The sequence below is a fragment of the Mizuhopecten yessoensis genome, unplaced genomic scaffold, assembly GCF_002113885.1.
Source record: "Mizuhopecten yessoensis strain PY_sf001 unplaced genomic scaffold, ASM211388v2 scaffold2599, whole genome shotgun sequence".
Taxonomy (NCBI): Eukaryota; Metazoa; Mollusca; class Bivalvia; order Pectinida; family Pectinidae; genus Mizuhopecten; species Mizuhopecten yessoensis.
Genome location: NW_018404626.1, coordinates 340,308 through 362,348, shown reverse-complemented (window position 1 = coordinate 362,348; position 22,041 = coordinate 340,308). Strand labels below are relative to the sequence as shown.

Genomic DNA, 22,041 nt, shown 5'->3' with positions numbered 1-22,041 from the left:
AAAAGGTACTAAAAGTTATACCAGAATTTTTTAAAGTCCAGAGAAGTTACAAAAAGGTACACTAGTAAAGTTTAAGTTTAAATTAAGGTATCGAAAAGTTATAACTTTTTTGTACCTTTTATCAGGAGTACAAAAAAGTTACTGAAAAGGTACGAAAAAGTTATACCTATTTGTAACTTATTTCGGTATGGGCAGGCTCACATTAAACAGAAAAAAGTCACCCTGTGTAGCTGAGCATGTATTTAAATAATACATTTTTCATGGAAATTTTCGTTTGAAGGAAGGTTTGAATATCAGTGTTGAAACCTTCATGACGCCAGAATACCATAAACAGTAAAAACTTGAGAGAACGGTTCGTCGCTGGCACACATATATCAATGGTGTGATCAATATTCCCAAGACAAATTAGTTGCTTCCACACGATTTTCTAAATAGGTAAAAGTACCCGTTACAGTTAAGTATATAGCTAGGTAAAATGATGGTTAGCTTTCCGCTGTGTGAACCTCATTCAGCCTAGACTGTACTTAGTGACCATATAGATCAATCTACTTCGTATGTATGTACCAGTTATCAGTACAAACAATACATAATTTAAAGGTTATCTACTATATATACAGGATATGTACATGTTCACCCAGTCAAATGTATGCCCTTCAACGGTAAATCCATTTTTGCCCAATATGAAATTCCTCCTTCATGTTTAATTACTATGCATGTTGTTTACAAATGTTAGCTGTAATGACAAGTCAGCTCTCATTTCCGAGGACGAAAATGGTGAAAATTAAACTGCAGCAAAAATTCCATGGTATACAATATATGATATCCATAGGTGATTAAACCTTAGCCCTGCTTCCAAAATCTGGCTTAAATTTCTGAACAAGAAAAATAACAAAAGTTTAGATGTATTTTTCTTAAATTTATGTTTTGCTATCGTAGATTTCGTCAATATTAAATTTGTTAAAAAGGCATCGCAAACAATACAACAAGTATGTTGAAAGAATATGCATTTAATCTTGTCCAAATATTAGTATCTAATTGTATACTTCTTTCTCTGATAATGAACATATCCCACTGTACCTGTATATGGTGGTTGTGAGCTGTTCCTCATTATCAGTACAATAACTACATCGGGAATGTGAATTCTCAAAATTAGTAAACGTAGTTATAGCTTAGTTTTAAAGATGTCTGTCAGTCATTATCACAAGTTCATGGTGAGCCTCGTGCTCTGCAAGTCCTCACCACTAGAATATAGCCATACTTTTACATGGCCACTGAGCCCTCACTGTTTCTCATACATAGTGAGTATACTAATACACTAAGCCTCTCTGAGCCCTCACTAGTAGAATATAGCCATACTTTTACATGGCCACTGAGCCCTCACTGTTTCTCATACATAGTGAGTGTACTTATACACTAAGCCTCTGTGAGCCCTCACTAGTAGAGTATAGCCATACTTTTACATAGCAACTGAGCCCTCATCGTTGCTAGGAATGAGTGTCCTACCCATTTATGGGGACTACTAGAGCATAGACTGTGAGCTTTTATCTCTAGGAGTGTCACATGGTGACTGATGAGCTTTCCTCATTTGGAGTGTCACAGGAGCTTGTGGTGACTGTAATATCAAACCTCGATGAGCCCTTACCTGAAGGACATAGTCCAACATTTAGGCAAAAAAAATAAAATAGGTAGACCTGTTTAGGGTTCCCGACCGACCGTAGCTTTTTACCCCCAACCCATAACTTTTTGATGAAAAAAATAAAGAAAAAATGAAGAAAAAAAATGAAAAAACACGTTGATTTTTCGAATTTTAGAAGGTTCCTTGCCTTTCAAAATGGCTCCCAGCTCCGTGTTGGCGTTAAATGAACCTTGTTTATGTAATTCTTTGTTTTACATACAATAGTAGGGTCATAATCACATTACCACAATCATGGTACACAAAAAAACAAAAAATGACCTACCTACCCTTGTTTTTTCTGCCCATGCAACCCTAAACAGACAATATTTTTTTTTTTGGCCTTACACGGATGGTTTTTTCCAGAGCCCTCATCATTACTAGGTTTGAGTGTCACACCCATTTATAGAAACTATTAGAGCCTCTGTAAGCCCTCATTATTACTAGGATTGAGTGTCACACCCATCCATAGTGACTACTAGAGCCTCTGTGAGCCCTCATTACTAAGACATAAACTATTACTCAGTGACTGAGCCCTCACTATTATCTGGATTGTCACACCAGTTTATTATGACTACTAGAGCCTCTGTGAGCCCTCATCTCTATTAACACTTACACGATGACCAAGCTAGCCCTCATTATTTACATGTAATGTCATACCACACTAAGGTGACGTTGAGCCTTAAGTACAGGTACACCTGAAGTACATGGTGCCTTAATAGGCACCTTCATTATACCACAGACTTGGTTCTATCACATGTAATTTCATTTCCCCAGCTGTGATTGACTGTTATTCAGAGCTCGACATGTATAGTTCACAGACTCCCAGTGGCAGTTTCCATGAATATCGTAATCCATATTTTTTCATTGGGTCCGTGCTGGCAGCAGTCAGACTGAGATGTTGATACCGTGCCTAGAAAATGGTAATAAGCCATTCCGTATCAATATGTGCCGGGGAAGTACTGTGTTTAGTCAGTGTAAATAATACACACCATACTGAGCCTTAGGCACACAGCTACCCACTTTTTATTGTTTGGTCAATATGGCCATCATAAAACGGTTATTTTTAAGAAAAGAAAATGTCAGAAATAAAATACCATTTTTGAAAATGTGTAATAAACATGTAAAAAGCAGTGGCACAATTTTTTAAGACATTAGTTACCTTTTCATTGACACTAGTTGCAACTCTAAAGTCTTAACGCATGTACTTCTATTATAATTCAGGATGTATTACTTGTCCTTGTAATCAAATTATCTCTAGGAACACATCCTGTGTTATCATTTGTATCCTCGGTCAGTAGCAAATGACAAAGGCAGTTGGAATCAATGTCTTTAGAATTGAATTCGGAACCTGTACGTGTCTACCACCAGACATGCAATCTCTCACCCTGACTATCACCTTACTACGCTGACTTGATTCTGTTGCCATTATTATACACTTCTTGTATCATTCAATGTTAGATTTTACTCAAAGAATTTTTTATTTTGAATACCAATATTTTGAAATCTTTAAGTAATAGCTAGACCACACCAAATTGGATAACATCCCTGAGCTCTCAGACAGTTATAGGCACTGTATAGAAGCAAATCCAGTAAACGTTGAGCGTTCTTTGTTAGCGACTTTTCTTTGCAACTGGGGACAGTACAGTGCTACAGTAAATTACAATGGCATTTCATCAAAATTGTATCAAGCCGACAAAAAAATCAGAAAATATTTTTAGTGTAAAAACTTTGTTTTTTTCAAGAATAGGTTCAAATATAGACGACAAAATCGTTTTGAAATTCAATTGATGCAGAAACTAATTGTATTGATTCCTTACATGACCAATTAAATTGGTCATCACTTCCTTGCTTGTATCACCTTAAAAGAGGCAAGAAATCAAGTAAAATGTCACAGGTTTGCTGAAAAAAAGCCCCAAAAATTAACGTACATGCCTCATGGGAAACAAAAAGTTTGCAATCTGTAATTTTGTGAGATCAAAACACATAATGACAATTAAATTGTACAATACGATGGCACTCTTAACAAATGCAGGTAAATAAAGACAGCCATACAAAGGTTTTATTGACATCGTCTCTATGACAACACTAGCACTTTTAGTACCCTAATTCCTTCTTTTTAATTCGTCATCGTTAATCGGCTCTGCTCCATTCAAACCCCTTAAATCTTTGTATATCTGTTCTGTTGCTACCATGGCAACACCAGCACCATGGCACCAGTACCAGCACTTCCTGTTAATTTTGTGTCCTGGGACATCTCTCAACAACCCTTCCATAAAATATTCCACAAACAGCGCTAAGCACTTCAAGATGTCGAGAGATTTAAGTAAATACATTTATCTGATAGACAAGTGTCTGGTTCTAACTTGTTAAAACATGCACAGTCATAAATCAAAGTACACCATTAAAATAGATACAACACATTAACCAAATCACAGCAACCACACTTATATATGTGACCTCTCACCTTCAAAACACTGACATGAAACATTAACAAATAACCTTTGACCTTGGCCCCTTTCAGAAGACATGTAGAGCTGTAATGACATAACTTGCCATAGCCTTGTACTTTAGGGTGAGCACTTCTGGAACTGTTGGTTTGTGTGCTGGATAAACACTTAAAACTATTTCTCTGTCAACAAGCTACGACATTTGTGAAAAGATTAAAACAAAATTCCAATATATCTATCGAAAGGGCAGACAAAACACAGTTGAACATAATTAAAGCAGAAGAACCCCGAATATCAATTTGTCTTAAGGACAATTTGATCAGAAGTCAGGTTCGTTTGTCAACTGTCAAATTAAAAGCTAGGCAACATTAAGAAATACCTCCGTTAACCAGTATTGACAGATCAGGATGGTTTTAGATAATCAATATTAACTGTTTGCCAATATCTGTTTCATTTTTTACTGGTAATTTGAAATCTATACCAAACTTTATTATGCTAGGAGCTAAATACAGCATTTAATACTGTACCCTACTGCTCAACTTTAAAGTCAGTTGCCTTTGAAATCATCAAAGCTCTAACAGAAAAAACCCACCTCCTGTGAGATGAACATTTCACTGGTGATCAATAATCTGCCCGGTTTAACAACCATAAAGTAGATGTTTAGCAGCTATTATCACAGTCCTAACAGCCATAAATCTACACTTCAGCCAATCAAATCACTCCTTACATCCATAACTAGACACTTCAGCCAATGACATTGTGTTACAATGCTTGCTGAGCTTAACAAAGGCTTGATGAGGCGTATGTGTTTGGATGTGGCCGTCTACTTGGATCATTGTCTGAGGGACAAAACACTGAATTAATAATGAACATGTGCTGTTAACATATTAATTAATTGGTCAGTAGGACAATAGTCCTCATACTAGCAACAGGACCAGTCCTCAATTTAAATATTGGTCAGCAGCACCACTGTCCTCATTGTAATATTGGTCAGCAGCACCAGTCCTCATTGTTATATTGGCCAGCAGGACACCTGTCCTCACTGTAATATTGGTCAGCAGCATCAGTCCTCATTGTAATATTGGTTAGTAGCACCACTGTCCTCATTTTAATATTGGTCAGCAGGACCACTGTCCTCAGTGTAATATTGGTCAACAGGACACCTGTCCTCATTGGAATATTGGTCAGCAGCACCACTGCCCTCATTGTAATATTGGTCATCAGGACCACTGTCCTCATTTTAATATTGGTCAGCAGGACACCTGTCCTCACTGTAATATTGGTCAGCAGCACCAGTCCTCATTGTAATATTGGTCAACAGGACACCTGTCCTCATTGTAATATTGGTCAGCAGCACCAGTCCTCATTGAAATATTGGTCAGCAGCACCAGTCCTCATTGTAATATTGGTCAGCAGCACCAGTCCTCATTGTAATATTGGTCAGCAGGACCACTGTCCTCATTGTAATATTGGTCAGCAGCACCAGTCCTTATTGTAATATTGGTCAGCAGCACCAGTCCTCATTGTTATATTGGCCAGCAGGACACCTGTCCTCATTGTAATATTGGTCAGCAGGACACCTGTCCTCATTGTAATATTGGTCAGCAGCACCAGTCCTCATTGTAATATTGGTCAGCAGGACCACTGTCCTCATTGTAATATTGGTCAGCAGCACCAGTCCTTATTGTAATATTGGTCAGCAGCACCAGTCCTCATTGTTATATTGGCCAGCAGGACACCTGTCCTCATTGTAATATTGGTCAGCAGGACACCTGTCCTCACTGTAATATTGGTCAGCAGCACCAGTCCTCATTGTAATATTGGCCAGCAGGACCACTGTCCTCATTGTAATATTGGTCAGCAGCACCAGTCCTCATTGTAATATTGGTCAGCAGGACACCAGTCCTCATTGTAATATTGGTCAGCAGGACCACTGTCCTCATTGTAATATCGTTCAGCAGCACCAGTCCCCATTGTAATATAATATAATATATAATATTATATAATATCATTTGTTCAACGTGTGCGCAAGGTGACACTACTATACTACATATATAACACTTTTACAATTTTTTACCAACATTTTGTATCAGATCAGTTTAAAAAAATGAAAATGGAACACATCAAAAATGAAGATTTATCTAAGAAAAGTGGAAATAGTAGTAAAATACAACCAATTAAATATAATGCACAATCCCTGTCCCCCCCCCCCCCCCCAAAAAAAAACGGCCATGAAAGAAGGAAACATACGACGAACGCTAATGCCTACCTTTTAGATATCCAACTAGTTATAACCTCCCTTGTGAAAACAAAACTAATCCAATTATTTCCACGAGAATGGTTCAATTATCAAATTTCACATTGTTGACTTCACACCTGGGAGTGTCGCATTTCGCACATGTTTTGCTAGTAGTGTTAATACGATGAAGACTACGAGTTCATAATCAAGTTTTGAGTGTTGGTCCAGTTCTATGCACGTGAAAGATCGATGATATATATGGGATTTATAGAAGTATTTTCAGTAATATACCTTTTATTTTGGATACACAATTTTAGAGAATGTGCCATAAGTAACAAACAGATTGGCCGTGTTTCAAAGTCTTCAGGTGAGTGCGTTTGATTTTTGATAACGGTTGCCGATCAGGGTGCGCGGTGCATTGAATCGCAAGACGGTCAGTTGAAGAATGATAACTAGTTTGACAGGTAATGCACTTTTTAAACCCAGCGAGACCCATACTCATTACCAAGCAAGAACAAACTAAAATGTCGGCACTTCCTTAGAAACTATAGTCGGAAGAGACGGGGAAGATCTCAAAACCAGATTTTTTTAATTAATTTTTTATCTCAATTGAAAGCTTTTTAACTTACACAGCTTTAATTAGTCTCTTAAGTCTTCGTGGCAGCCAGACAAAAATAATCATTTTGTAATTTGAAGTCATTGATATTCTTTTATCATTTGAAGTAAATTTTAGATAATGCCTCATATTACAAATATAAACATAAATATCTCTAATTTATATATAGTATCATAATTTAGATGTGTCTGTATATAGGGTAGGGATACCATGGCCACTAAACAGTGCTTTTCTACACTAAGTAAGTACATACACAGTTAAAGGGAGGCAACCTCAAACAAAATAGAAATAGCAGCAAATAAGAGATTAATTTGTACAATTTGGACACAGGCCTTCATGAAACATGAAATCATAAACAATATGAATTTCTTACACCAACTTTTTTTTTGGCATACTTTCAAACACAACAATGTTATTCTTTTTTTTTCCTCACAGCTGCATTTCACCTTGGAAACCTTCGGCGTATTTTGTTTGTATTGGATATCATTATGAAATGAATTGGGCAAGACTAGTTTAACGATCTTGATGTGCGAGTTAAAGAGATTATCTTGGTTTAAAGCATTTTAGTGTTCTTTGATTTGATTTTCTAGTTAAAACTGAAAGGTTACTGCAGTCACATGCCAGTGTCGAGCATGACAACACAGGAGCCTGCGACTATTTCTGTGTACGCCTTACTTTCGAATGTGAATGTGGAGTAAATGTGTAAAAATGCTGATCAGCTCGTAGTGCAGAGCAGACTTTATATATTTACCGAAACTTGAGACTTACATGCAAAGGTTTAATATATTGTTTTTCAGTTAGAACTCCCAGTTAATTCAAAGAAAAGAAATCAATACTTATAATCTTCAACAAAACTTAGTCCCTGATAATGATTTCATTATTTTTCAGATAATATTTACCCCCTCTCAACAGATGCGTTTTGCATGGTTGAAATAATTTGAGTACTTTGTTAATTTCAAATTTCAGGTGATCAGGGCTGACCACCATGTTCAATACATCCAGTACATTTAAATGCATGGGATATTAGTGTTTGCCTGTGTGCTAGAATTTGTAAATATGTGTTCACTTGTTATGGGACTGAATTTCTAATGATGTTGCAATATACTTAAAAAGGTCAGGAAACAGAGATGGTCGAATTATACAGCAACATAATTCCAAGGTCACCTCCTCCCTTAAATTCCCAACCCTAGCAATATTAGCCCCCTCCCCATATACCAAACCCAAAAAACCTGGAGGGGGACGAGTCCCCCCAACCCCACACTCACCTCACACCCAACCCAGCCCTCTCCCCTACCCCCACCAAAGTAACCCTAGTCCCATCCCTCAACTCCCAACCCAGGTATACATCAGCCCCTCCCAATACACTCAACCCAATAAACCCTAGTTCCCCATCCCCAACACCCAACCCAGGTATATATCAGCCCCTTCCTTCCGACAACCTACCCAGGTAACCCAAGAAACAACAAGTTTACACAGACCTAACATACACATTGGAAGTGTTACGTGTACCCATCCATACCTTAGTCTGCCTTACATTTTACGACTGTGTCATCTGTCATATTAAACCAAGGTACATCACAGCTTAAATATAATACATGATGCAATAGAAACTGTATACCCGGAAACTTTGGCCATTCACCAGTAAAATCCATACAAGTTTGTGCTAATTTCACCCTTCACAGGTGATAATTATATACAGTATATTGTGTACTGATATTCGCTGCCATGCTAAAATGTGAAAGCTAAAACTGCAGCAAAAAATTTGCTGGTTCACCGTAATGACAAACTGATAAAACAATTTGTATTAACATTCATCATGTTTGCAATTTTCTTTTACTGATGTAAACTAAAGCTGACCACACATTCGATTCAGAAAAGCTTAACCCATAGAGACTGCTACAGAACAAAGCTAGATCTTCCAACTGAATGGCAATAAAAACCCACTTCACCAGCATGTGATAATCAGGATGAAAGAGTATCTACGAAAGGGTAGGAATGAAATGCTACACTTATTCTTTATCTTGCAGTAAATGATGACTTGAATTGATAAATTTTATGATCATAAATATTTATCATATTTCACTTCAAATGTCACACCAATGAATACATTCACAGCATCAGTTGGAATGGTTAATATTACTACTACGATATATATAAAAATAATGTAACATCTGTACATACTTCGTCAACATTTACACATATACCTGTGCGATCTGACACTTTCTGTTTACAAATGTTGAAACATAAATACCATTATGCAATATGCTAATATATATTTACACAGAAATACCCGAAATATGTACATTTTCTGTTGGTTCTGATGTATTTTTCTAAACATTCTGTTACATTTTTTAGAATATATCTTAATATTTTAACCACATCCCAAAGAGTACCTCTCTGGTTCATGATAATGGTGGAATGGTGAACTTCATGTTACATGCATGGCAGAAACTAAACTTAAATAACTAAGACCGCAATATGTATCACAGTATCAAAGTGAATTTTTTTTTACTGTATAACACTCATGGGTATACAGGTGTTTTATCATCGTATCTTATATTCATATTACATTTTTTTTTGAAAACCCAGTAGACAGTTTCTAGTGAACAGCAATGACAAATATTAATTATGATTAGATGCGATTGTTGTGGAACGCTGTACTCACCAGTCTGAAGTCTTTGATTCCACAAACAAGATAAGGCTGGTCCCTACGCACATTCTCCAGGTATACGCAGTCTGAAATATCAATGTGTCGCTTGTACATAGAAACACCAATATATAGGCTCAAAACGCTATACTGTGGTATAGTTGTATTTAACTTCTGGTTGCATTTTATTTCAAGACAAAATAATACTGGAGGACAACATCACTATACACGGACTTGTCAAATTTGCAAAAAACACCAGATGTTGTAGAAAAGCAAATTTCTGATTGGTCTAACACTCTTAATGAACCAACCAAACATTGCCTAACTTAGAACCCTTGTTTTGACAGAAAAACTGAAGATGGCATCGAACGAACCAATTTTGAGGGATACTCCTGTAGCTTAATTACCATTCATCAGATTGGAAACATTGTGGTTTCAAAACAAAGGGTTTTACAGCAAATTCTTGTCAATTATGTCTCATGGATATCCCTTATATCGATTGAAACACTACAAATTAGCATACGCATTTGATTCGAAAACATATATACATTGCAGATGCCAGTCCTGCTTGTGACAAAAGTCAACAACTTAACTTGTACACTCTAATGAAGCCTAAGGCCAGGCAACGATTTATCAAAAGTGTTGGGTAAGAAATAAGCTGATTATAATTTATACCTATAATAAATATAAAATATAAGACAATTACTCAGGCAATCACAGGGTTTATTACTTAGGACATACAGCCATTCTGATATTAGGAATGTGGGTTTTAGACATTTACTTACTACCCTTGGCCATTCAAAATATTTACACTGAGAAGCCTCCATAGTAGACATTTAGATATTCTGCTGTATGCAGCACTACTGAACGTAAAAGAACAGACTGACCTTGCATTGTAATATGTACTTAACCGAGAAGCATACCGATTCACCCCTACCAATATATTACATCGAGAAGCGTACCATTTCACCCCTACCAAAATATTACATATCTGTTGCCTGAAACCAGTGTATCACATAATGTGTATACAGTCTGGAACACCCAATTTCTCCAGCAACCATTATAGATTTCCTCACTCCCGACATGTTAGATAATCATACTAGAATTTGGAAAAAAGTTTGGTTACCCACTAATTGATTACACCTAATTAGATGCTAATTCATTGGCTAATCTTTTATTTATGACGTCGCGTAAAAATGCATTGGGCCATCATCTTTCATTGTGACGTCTTGATTCATGGAAAAGTTTTCACAATCGGAAATGGAAATAATGCATTCCAAATGGAAACATATGGCTTTCTAGGCATATGATAGGATATATGATATTAATGGGAGAAAAAAGGTTACCCAACTTGTGATGGCTAGTTTTCATGTTATCTAGTAAGTTTTCAAATAGTAAAAGACAGTAAGAAAACTTTGTGTTTTCGTATATATATATATAAATTACACAATTTGAAAGTTAACTTACTCAAGTAATTAGACAAACCTGATCTACACAGTCAGCGATGTATAATCACTTGTTGGGTAACCTCTAATGTATCACAGACATATACATTGAAACACCAATATATCACAAAGCCTGAGGATTCATAATAAAACAGGACGTTAAGGTGGAAAGGAAAGAACTACCTTACCCGTCAGGAAAATGGCCATTTATAATGATTTCAAAATAAATCAAGAACATTTCAAATCTTGCAAACAATTATTAGAAAAGGATATCCTCTGAAAAGCAGGAGAAAAACATTCCTTCTATTGGACCATACAGCAGACATGTACAGGTGTGTTGTACGCTACACAATGAATATCACAGCACCTTTACAAGACAAATCCAAAATGGATGCAAATGTGTTTCACCAATGAGCGGTGTTGTAGGGGGGAGATGACACGTTTAGTCTGAGGAGGACCTCAGACAAACGGGGTGCAGCCCCTACAGCTGCACTGCCTACCTTAATTACAGATTACATCATCAATCAACACTACTTTTTATAATTAACTTCACATGAAACTCATTGACATTTTCTTTCATTTTTGTCGTTACACAATCTTTTAAATTCACGACAGGGTTTTTTCCCTTTTATTCACATCCAATTAAAAAAAAAAAAAATGTATTGTAAGCTGAATACCCATAAAGGACACTTCTCCCTTTTTTTCCATTCTAAAATAATCAATATTACGTAATTTCCTGAAGGTATAACTTTTCCTATTCACCGTGAACAACTATGCACTGTAAATGAAGATTGATCAGGCAACATTAGTAAAATAACAAAATAAGGAAAAATTTGAATCGGGGAATATTTCATAATTTTCATAATATGCATATTCTTGGATTAAACAGAACACTACTGTCTGATATTGTACATAAAATATCAATTACTTCTGTACATAATATGACAAAAAGTAAAGGAATAAGAAAATTGAACTTATTGTATAATTATGTAAATGAACCTAGATACAGCTGAATCCAGGCCTACGCCAAGACCAGGTGTCTTGTGAAAGACTAGTGCAGACAACCACACATACATGTGACAGTGTCCAGACACCATGCACATACTGTATTTGGCATAATTAGCACCCGTCCCCTTTTTCCAGACTTTTTGCATGAAATCAGCTGCCCCCTTTCAGGGTTTTTTTCATGTGGTCTTGGTGCCAATTACTATGAATACAGTATGTGACTTCAGAACGTCGCTGAGTTGTAGAGATGTTGATTGTTTTACTCAATATATTTTTTAAATAAATGAAAACAGTGATTGTCTTAACCTTTTTTTTATCGTATGTGTAACAAAATTAATTACTTTGTAGGGACCCAACTTTTAATGATGGTAGGCTAAAAATGTAAAATGTCTTAATAGAGCCCCTGTCCCCTCTCATCATTTTGCCATATGCCTTTCCCCCATATTATGTCAATTATGATACATGAATATTTGCATTAAACTTGTTTTTTCTGATCATTTTTAAGTCTTTGACATTTCAATATTCATATTTATTGTCCTTAAATGACTAGATGCAACAGTATAATGTCATGATATTATGCCTGTTTCCTTAATTTCAGCATTGTATTGGTGTTGATTACACCAAGCAATAGAATGAAATAAGAAGTATGAACAGGAAGGGGTGGGTTTTGGAAGTAATTTTTATTTTACAATATAATGCACTTAATTTCAGCATTGTATTGGTGTTGATTACACCAAGCAATAGAATGAAATAAGAAGTATGAACAGGAACAGGAAGGGGTGGGTTTTGGAAGTAATTTTTATTTTACAATATAATGCAATATTGCAATACATCACAATATTCTGTTTTCCTAGAAATTTAGTAAGTTTTAAATATTTTATATTATTTTCGATAATACTGATTCAAAAAAAAGTGCAAAAATTGTTACAACATGTCGATATCATTTGATTGAAGATTTTATTGCAATATGTTACTTCACAAATATTGCAACATATCTACCATTACAATATTACCACATACATCAAGGAATACACTCTATAGTCGTATTGTAAATGAACTTTCTGACCCGACTCCCCTTATTATCAGACTTACCTCCTTTCCTGTAAGTTATCTTGTTCTGCGAGGTGTATGACAATATCTGGTCTCCTCTCTTTGTAATGAAACCTGACCCCTGCCACTTTGACCCCTTCCGACCTTTCCTAACTGGTACAACGACAATGTCTTCCTGCGCCTTTTCTTGCTCAGGCTCCTGCTTTATGTATTTCGATTCTCTCCCTTTCCTCTTCTTGGCTGGACTAGCTATGTCATTTGTTTCTTTGAGGATTACTCTCGGGTCCATGATGACGTTTTGAGGGATATAAAGCCTTGCCTTTAAGAAAAATGTATTATGGCAGCACATTATTAAAAATTCGGAAAATAATGAACAAGTAAGCTTGGCTACAAAACTTTTGAGTATTTCTGAACACCAAGCAATGTGAAAACTGACACAAGAAGCTGCAACTAGAAATTAACCAAATTTGGCAACTCAGGGATCATCCTGGATGGGGCCATGGGGCCATTGACCCCTCAAAAATGAAATTGACCCCTTCCTGTTTCAATTTTCTTTCAATAAGTCTAATTCTGTGCCTTCAAGCTAAAAATAAAACCACGGAATTAGATTATCTAAGTCCGTGATAAAACTAATAAAAATCCAAGTCAAAAGTAGCCTCAGTGATGCAATATTGATAATTATTTTTCCTGGGTTTACATTCACTGTAATTTTAAAAGATCACACATTTCAAATGCAAATTGCAGAAGAAAACATTTGAAAGGAAAAGAACTAATTTATAACGGTATTGACCAACCCTTCGAAATAAAACGGGATCACATTGCGTAACTTGGTCATCGGCACCTAATATAAGCGACCGTCGAAGACATTCTGAACGGTTTGCTGTTCAAAAAACTGCATAACTGCGATGCTAAATATTTTTTCTCAACCACTTGAAATTCTAGAATGTCTAACCATGAAAGTACATTAATACGATATCTATGGTTTAACAAAGAAATACAAGTAAATAGACAAACAGTCTTTATAAAAAAAAATGTGTGATGAAGGTATTTTCTACGTTAAAGACCTAGTAGATGAAAATGGAAATTTTCTGTCTTTTAATGATTTCATTCAAAAATACCAAATAAATATAAACTTTATGAATTTTAATAGCATTGTTAGTGCAATACCGAGAGGCTGGAAGAGAATGATTAGATATTATGGAAAAAATATCAATAATGTTGCACATGATAATTTAAAGAAATTGAAAAATATTGAAAAACCGTCTCAATATTTTTATAATAAAATCATGTCTACTGTATTGATTTATCCGCAACAATCCCATGAAAGGTGGCACACTATCTTAGATATTTCTCTGAACCAAGACGAATGGGGAAAAATTCACTCATTTCCCTTTTACGAGACAAAAGACTTGAAATTACAAAGTTTACAATACAGAATCACTCACAGAATCTTTTTCACAAATTCCATGCTACTGAAGCGAAAACTATTAGAACATGAAGAATGCAGCTTTTGTAATGGAGAATTGGAAACAATATATCACCTTTTTTGGGGTTGTACACATAGTCAATCGCTCTGGACATGTTCTATTAACTCGGTTTTACAAAAATATGATATTGTTTTAGAGAAAAAACCTGCTACTTTCCTATTCGGCATTATTGACAATGTTCAACTGACGGGTTTAAACATATGCATACTACTGATTAAAAAATATATATCTTTAATGCGAAAATACCACAAAATCCCTGACTGGGAAAGTTGTAAAATATTTATAAAAATTATAGAAATTTAGACCTATATTCTGTAGGAGTGAAACGATTCACCGCGATTATGGTGAACCGCGATTACTTGCTCCCGATTCGATTCTCGATTCACAACTCTTGATATTTCGATTCGATTCTTACAAATTCGGTCCGTGTTTGACTTTACATTTAGACGCACTCCTAGTCCTGTTAAAACGCAGATTTTGATTGGCCAACACACTTTGCGTAGGCCAATCAAATTGCGCGTTGCTGTTACTGCAAACTACTGCAAACATGGAGTCCCGCCCGCATCATATAAATCTCCCGTGTGGAAACACTTTGGGTTTCCAAACGTCGACGGAAAAACGGAAAAAAATGTCACTATTTGCAAGATATGTTATTTAAAGATGTCATACAAAGCTGGCTCGACGACAGCAATGAACGCACATCTAAAACGTAAACACAATGTGGACTGTGATAAAGCTGCTTCGGTCAGTTCGGAGTCTTCCGCTAACAACGATCGTCGGTCTGAACAAAAACCAGAACATGTTGATATGCTCATTTTCCTAGCAAAAAACTTTGTAGTTTAAATGCATATGTGTTTACTCTTTATTGCTTTAAGTGAAGTTATCACATTATAGTAATTCCAGTTGAACTTTCAAGAATTGTTCAAGAACTTGTGAATATTGATTCATTTCTAGTCAAGGATCTATCTGGTCAAAAGATTATGTGTGTTAAGTTTTTGTGATACATTTCTTTCAATATGTCAGAAGTAGACAAAGACTTAATTGTTTACAGTGCTCTGATGCATGACTGCAATGTTTATATGATTTTGCAATAAACTTGCAACTTGTAAAAGTAATTTTACCTATTTACAAAGTGGTTTTTTTCTGACTTCTCATCTAAATTAGTAAATATGTTTGAAAAATCATGTATTTCTTGGATGCTAATAATCGAATCGAAATTAATCGAATCGGAAGTCACAAATCGAGATTCGAATCGAATCGAGATATACCCGAATCGTTGCATCCCTAATATTCTGTCTACATGATATCTCAAAATGCAGCGAACAAGACCCGGCAAAAATGGGAAAGTATCAAGCTTATTCTAGAATGAACTACTAGTACTTAACTACTTGTTAATATTGTATTTCTTCTCCAGGAACCTTTGTAAACATGTAATGCACTTAAATGTGACTGACGCAATAAAAAAATTAATACGATATCTCGTTTGAAGTGATCTGAAAGGCCGAAAATCGGCATTTCAACATGTTGTTTCAAGGCGATAATTATACTAGGCCTATCTAATCAAGTATATCAGATGCATTTATGCTTGCTACAGTACTGGAAAAGGTGAATGAAGACCATGCACACTTATTTAAATATATTAACCCATACATGTTGGATGCGGTGTTTGTAACCAGCATCAGATCGGCTTACGGCACTGCCAAATGTACGTGTGCAAATCCACATATGTGTGACTGGCTTATCAGACTGTTTTCTCAACGTCAATGGGTCATCCAATTAACTTGACCCCACTGTCCATTAATGTACACCAATTTTAACACCTGTTACCATCTGAAGCTTCATAATTGACTTCACAACTTAAGACAACAAAAGCATTATTTAACTTGCAGCCGTACAGTGCATGCTGATCTGTGACGGCCCTGATTATGTTAACCAATCAGTGTCAGCCACAATACACACGTGAGTAGACAGATCGTTCTCTGGGACAAAGATACAGATTTTCCCCATTTTTAAAAACTTAGTAGTCAATTTAGTAGCCACATCGTATTTTTAGTAGCCAATAAAAAATAAAAGTAGCTAGAATGGGCGCTATATCAAATGTTGTATATACATGTATTATTATTATTATTATTGATACTAAACATGGTTGGTAAAAGATGGAATGCAATAAATTGAAACGACGACACACATTATCCTGTATGGTACTTGCAAAGAGTGGACTAAATATAGCAATTACATTTCAAAACAAGCATTGCATTGCAGGTCCTTTTAAGAATGTAGATTCACCAATCAAGCAAGTAAGGTTTGTCTACAAACTGATATACTCTCTCCACATGCATGTTTACAGATTGATTTAGTGTAGTGTCATTTCTCATTGACATTCAAAAACTACAAATATTTGCAATAACAAATTTGCTGTTTTGAGTGTTTCTCATGGGGAAATAAGTGTTTTTATGTTGAACTTGCTGATTAAGTGTACAGAGAAAACTTGATTCAATTTAATGATTTCCATGAAAATACATTTTTATACAGTACCTAAAACAATTTTATCATAAATCTTCTTCATTCTTTTTATGTTGAAAAGGATGTGGCTAATAGATTAAAAGTTTCTGGTGTCAATGATTTTCAGTATTCTATTATTATAATACTTGTGTACTTACTTATTCCATGGGAGATAACTCCTGGTGAAATAGGGTTACAAACAGGATAGCCTCATGGACAGAATCTGTAAATAAAACAGTGTTCAATCTATTATGGAACGATTTATAATCTTTTTTGAGTCATTAAATTCAACCTGAAACATTAATCACAGCCTAATACCTTCGTGTGATATGGATTTATAATATAAACAGTGACATCTTGCCACAATGTATATAAAATTATGTCTGTTTTATAATGTTGAAAAGGTATGTGCAAGAAATAGCTCTGATTTCCAAATTGAAAACTAGTATAAAATTAAAAGTTTGCATTTAAGAATCAAAACATAACAAATTTTACAGATTTATACCATTAAGAATACAGAATACATGAATGACAATGGACTTCATTAAGCTAAGAGCATTATCATTAAAATCAAAAATTGACACAGGGTCAAAGATTTCTTACAATTAAGTTACATATAATGCAGTACATTTTTAAATAATCTGTTGAATATATCATTTAATCATCAATCTCATGCACATATTATTTTATAAATCTGACAGAATGTAGGGACTTTGTAATATTTAGCAAACACAAAAAAATGAAGTATCCTCAAAGTCAAATCTGTAAGACTTACATTATATTGCAGTATTTAGTCCCCGACATATAAACAAAGACTTTTACTTTAAATATCAGTTCATTTTTACATTTACATAAGCAGACAACACTTAAGTATTATTTATATATATATATATAGCAGATTGTCATGGTTACAGTGACGTTAACATGATGCGTCTCCCTGTGTGACAACACATCTATGTATACGTATAGCAACGATATTTAAAGACTATTCAATGAATATCTGTGGGTTTTTTATATATTTTTAAAAGTATGGTTATAATTATATGTATATGTGTTCAATAAAATTTTATTAATCATTTCATGCTTGAATTTACAGATGAATAAATCTACAACAAAATAATAAAATTGGAGTTTAGTCTACTGTATATTTATGGCCAATTCAAAAGTGCAAAACCTTACGGATTACAATACCGTGATAAATACTTGCCATATGAATGATAACATTCCTCAACACTTTTTGGACGTTCTTTAAATATGTACATAATAAAGGAATCAGCTATCTGGAATATAGGGTAATACTGTAGACTAACTCAAATCCCTGCTATTGTGATCATGTAACGTAGTCGGATTTTAGGGGAGGGTCTTGGCGTAATAACGACCGACACAAGATTCTCTCTTCATAGATGTGTTTAATGATGAGAATATAGACAAAAGTCCCTACAAAAAATAAATAGCTATATTCAATACACAGTACCGAAACTAACGCGCCCAACTATACAACAATAGCGCGTACTTTAAAATAACTCATCGAATACATTTACATAGATTCGATCCCATACATATATTCTATTATCGTTTATATATAACTGACAAAGTACAAATAGACCACAGGAAATATCACGACGAACATTATCTACCAATCAGTTACAATTATAAGTAAAATTACCGATCGCATCTTAATGTAATGATAACAAATAAATAAATAATAATGTTAAACTTACTTGGCATGTGGTGCCCAGGACGTGAATAAATAAATATAGATTAGATCTACATCTTTGTGAAAAATACAACCTCTCTGATAGATGGTCAAAGAAGAACTACCAAACGGCGGCAAAAGTACAAAAGAGAGAAAAGGAAAACGCAACGCGCATGTCCTGTACTGTCCGTCAGTGGTCAAACCTGTTTTATACCTACATACGTCATACGAACACTCTCCGGACACTCACGAACCGCACATACAAAACACACAACGGGCAATTACCTAACACACGGTGTAAGATACGCATAACGCAACATTCACACAACGAGCACCGTACGCATATCAGGCCAACAGACACACACTAACACGACGTGGGATACGAACAACACAGACATAACACAACGAGCGATAATAAATATAAATCCTAAAAACAATCCAAATTAACAGGGTGCCACAATCATATGTCCGATATGACACAGGCTTCAGTTATCTTCATTGGAGACTCCATGAACTCTGCTAGACCTAAGGAAATGTCCATTCTATCTGGTAAAAAAACTAACAAATTCAACGTAAGACAATGAGGAGGAAGCATCGTGATGGCTTTTTCAGTACTGCAAAAGCTGAATCAAGTTTACGTGGACTGGACTGCCAATTCATAATTCTGGTGACAAGTAATCATGATATTCCTTTGTTAATCCTAGAGCTGGCCTTTGTGATTTGGTAAATATGAATTTAAGTGTGATAATAGCAAGCAATAAATGAAAAACATGTGTTCATTGCAGAACCTTTCTTTATGAGGTGAACATTTATGTATTAAAATTACATGGGCATGGTGAGAAAGGGGGGGGCCTCAAAATTCAGTTTGACCGATACAAAATCTGAACATTTTTCATTTTAAATATGACATATAGGAGATGAGCAGAATCAGAAAGGTAAAGTGGCTGAGTGAAAGGTAACAATGTCACTAATTAACCATTCAAGAATTGTTCAATGACATTTTGACAAATATTAAAGGTTTTTACAGATCTCTGTGTTTTCATGAAAAGCTGGTTGCTGACAGGACTATTCTGCTATTTGCCAACGTATATTTTTAGTGGGTTTTTTTTAAAAATATGTTTGCCATACAGCATGTGAATATTTTGTCGGTTAAATTCTTTCCATGTCAACCACCTATTTCAAAACTAAGAGAACATTGAAATCTATAAATAAACTTCCGTGTATAATCTTTTGTTTTGACATTAAATTAGAATGTGTCAGTGTAATCTTTTAAATGATAAGTTATGGCGAGTAATCTTGTGATTTTTTTTATGAATTATATTATTGTATGAAGACGGTGTCAGATGTCAACCCGTTAACAACGTCGAACTGGAGTGTGACCGTCGGCATAATTATTTACGATTTAAGCAGCATATAGTCAGGATTCAAATCTATATGAACACATAAACGCTGAAATATTTGTTTAGTAAACAACTGAAAATAATCGATATTCAAAACTGATAAGCACGTGGTAACTTGACACTGACATGCTAAACAGCTGACGAAAAGATGCAGTTTACAACATAAACATGCTTTTGTTTACGCTTGACTTGCTACGTTTCTGTACAGTGTTGTAGTGTATTGTTATCCACCATATACCAGCTTTTCAATCATGCCAAATTTACATTTTGCCGTCGATGAGAAACAGGGTTTGCTAGCTCCTCAGGAACAAAGACGTATTGGATTCAAGCGGTCCGCCATATTCCATAATCCAGTGCTTGCTATCCTTTGACCGCGAGGTCACTGGCCAATCAGAGTAACCATCTTCGGGTCACAAGGGGGATAACTCATAAAAAATGTGGTGTCAAGTTAGGGAGTGCCCGGAACAGTCAGTCACACGAAAATAGATAAAGTAAAACTGATTTATACTCGAGTACAATAAATATAATTTATTATCTCTCTGAATCAAATATTCATAGCACATTTATATGCAAATTACTTGCAACACATACGTGATTTACTGCCAAAATTTCTTATAATTTTTTTTTAACACGAACAATAAGCTGAACTCAGCCGGTTACTCTTCCGTAACGTTTTATGAATATTTACGCATACATGAATTATTTGTAATTTGTCATTATTTTACTTGTGAAAACAATGAAAAAGGATTTTTGAACAACAATTATATGTGTTTTATTTCAATTTTTCATTTTTTTTTTATTAATGCATTTTGAATAGTTTTATCATTTTTTTTAAATTCACGCACACAATGTATAAAATAACTGGACCCACTGCATCAATTTTGTTCGCGAAGAAGACTTACTTCCACTGTAGTTTTTTTCTTGGAATTTCTGCCTAAGAGTAACTTCCCCTATCTTCATATGGTCCGTGGCCCATCAGCTGGACACTCCTGTTGATGTTGTATTTGTAAAATTCCGATATGGCAACATTGAAAGAGAGTAAATCAATTGTAAAGTAAATTTTTCATCTTTTTTTTTTCATTTTCAAATATTTGAATTTAAAAAAAAGACTTCGTCAAATACCTTGGCAATACGTTACTTTCATGATTTCTTTTAAAAGGTCTTACATATTTGACAACAGTGAGATTGGTAATAATGTAGTTTAACATGTTGATACCCTTTACTTGAAAAAAAAAGATTGGACTAATAAATAACCATCTGTGTGTTTTATGTTTTATGGAAAGGGAGACAATTATTCATATCCTATGGGAGTGCACTCAAATACAAACCTCTTTGACAAATTTGAAAATCTCTTAAATGCACTTGCTATTCCCTTTTCAATAAATAAAGAAAATATTATTTTTGGATGTATCGAGCAAGCAGGAATTTATAATAGAATTGACAATGAAATTATTCTTTTTATTAAGCATTATATATACAAAACTAAGTGTTTGCACAGCACACTTAATGTTATGGCTCTGGTAAATTTGATTAAAGAATATTACAATGTTCAGAAATATATTGCTTATGGTAAAGGGGGAAAATATCTCAATAAGTTTACTAATGAATGGCGAAAATGGATAAAAGTAGTTGAACTTGCCTCATCTCTATCTTTCTGACTGTCTGTCTGTGTGTCTGTCTCTCTATCTCTCTACCTGTCTATGTCTGTGTAGATTGTGTGTATGTCAGTATCTGTTGTTTTCTTTAATAGCAATAAAGGAATGTAAAAAGTTGATGATGATGATGACTTAGAAGAAAACAATGTGTTTTTGTTTGTTTTGTATGTGTTTGAA

The 22,041-nt window shown here is 34.9% G+C and overlaps 1 protein-coding gene across 3 annotated transcripts in view; it reads right to left on the bottom strand.

Annotated features, from left to right (window-relative positions):
* The window catches only part of LOC110446177 (arginine-glutamic acid dipeptide repeats protein-like), a 183,904-nt gene extending 163,318 nt beyond the window's left edge, over nt 1–20,586 (bottom strand). For 2 of the 3 annotated variants that reach the window (XM_021491193.1, XM_021491195.1), the window contains exons 1-4: nt 20,474–20,586; nt 17,272–17,336; nt 13,167–13,443; nt 9,643–9,713 (exon numbers count right to left, since the gene is read on the bottom strand). In XM_021491193.1, the coding sequence (XP_021346868.1) occupies nt 9,643–9,713; nt 13,167–13,413 (318 nt within the window). In that variant the 5' untranslated portion in view covers nt 13,414–13,443; nt 17,272–17,336; nt 20,474–20,586. The remainder of the gene's footprint in view (nt 1–9,642; nt 9,714–13,166; nt 13,444–17,271; nt 17,337–20,473) is intronic. The other variant, XM_021491194.1, reaches the window with a different exon arrangement.
* Between the last annotated feature and the right edge of the window lie 1,455 nt (nt 20,587–22,041).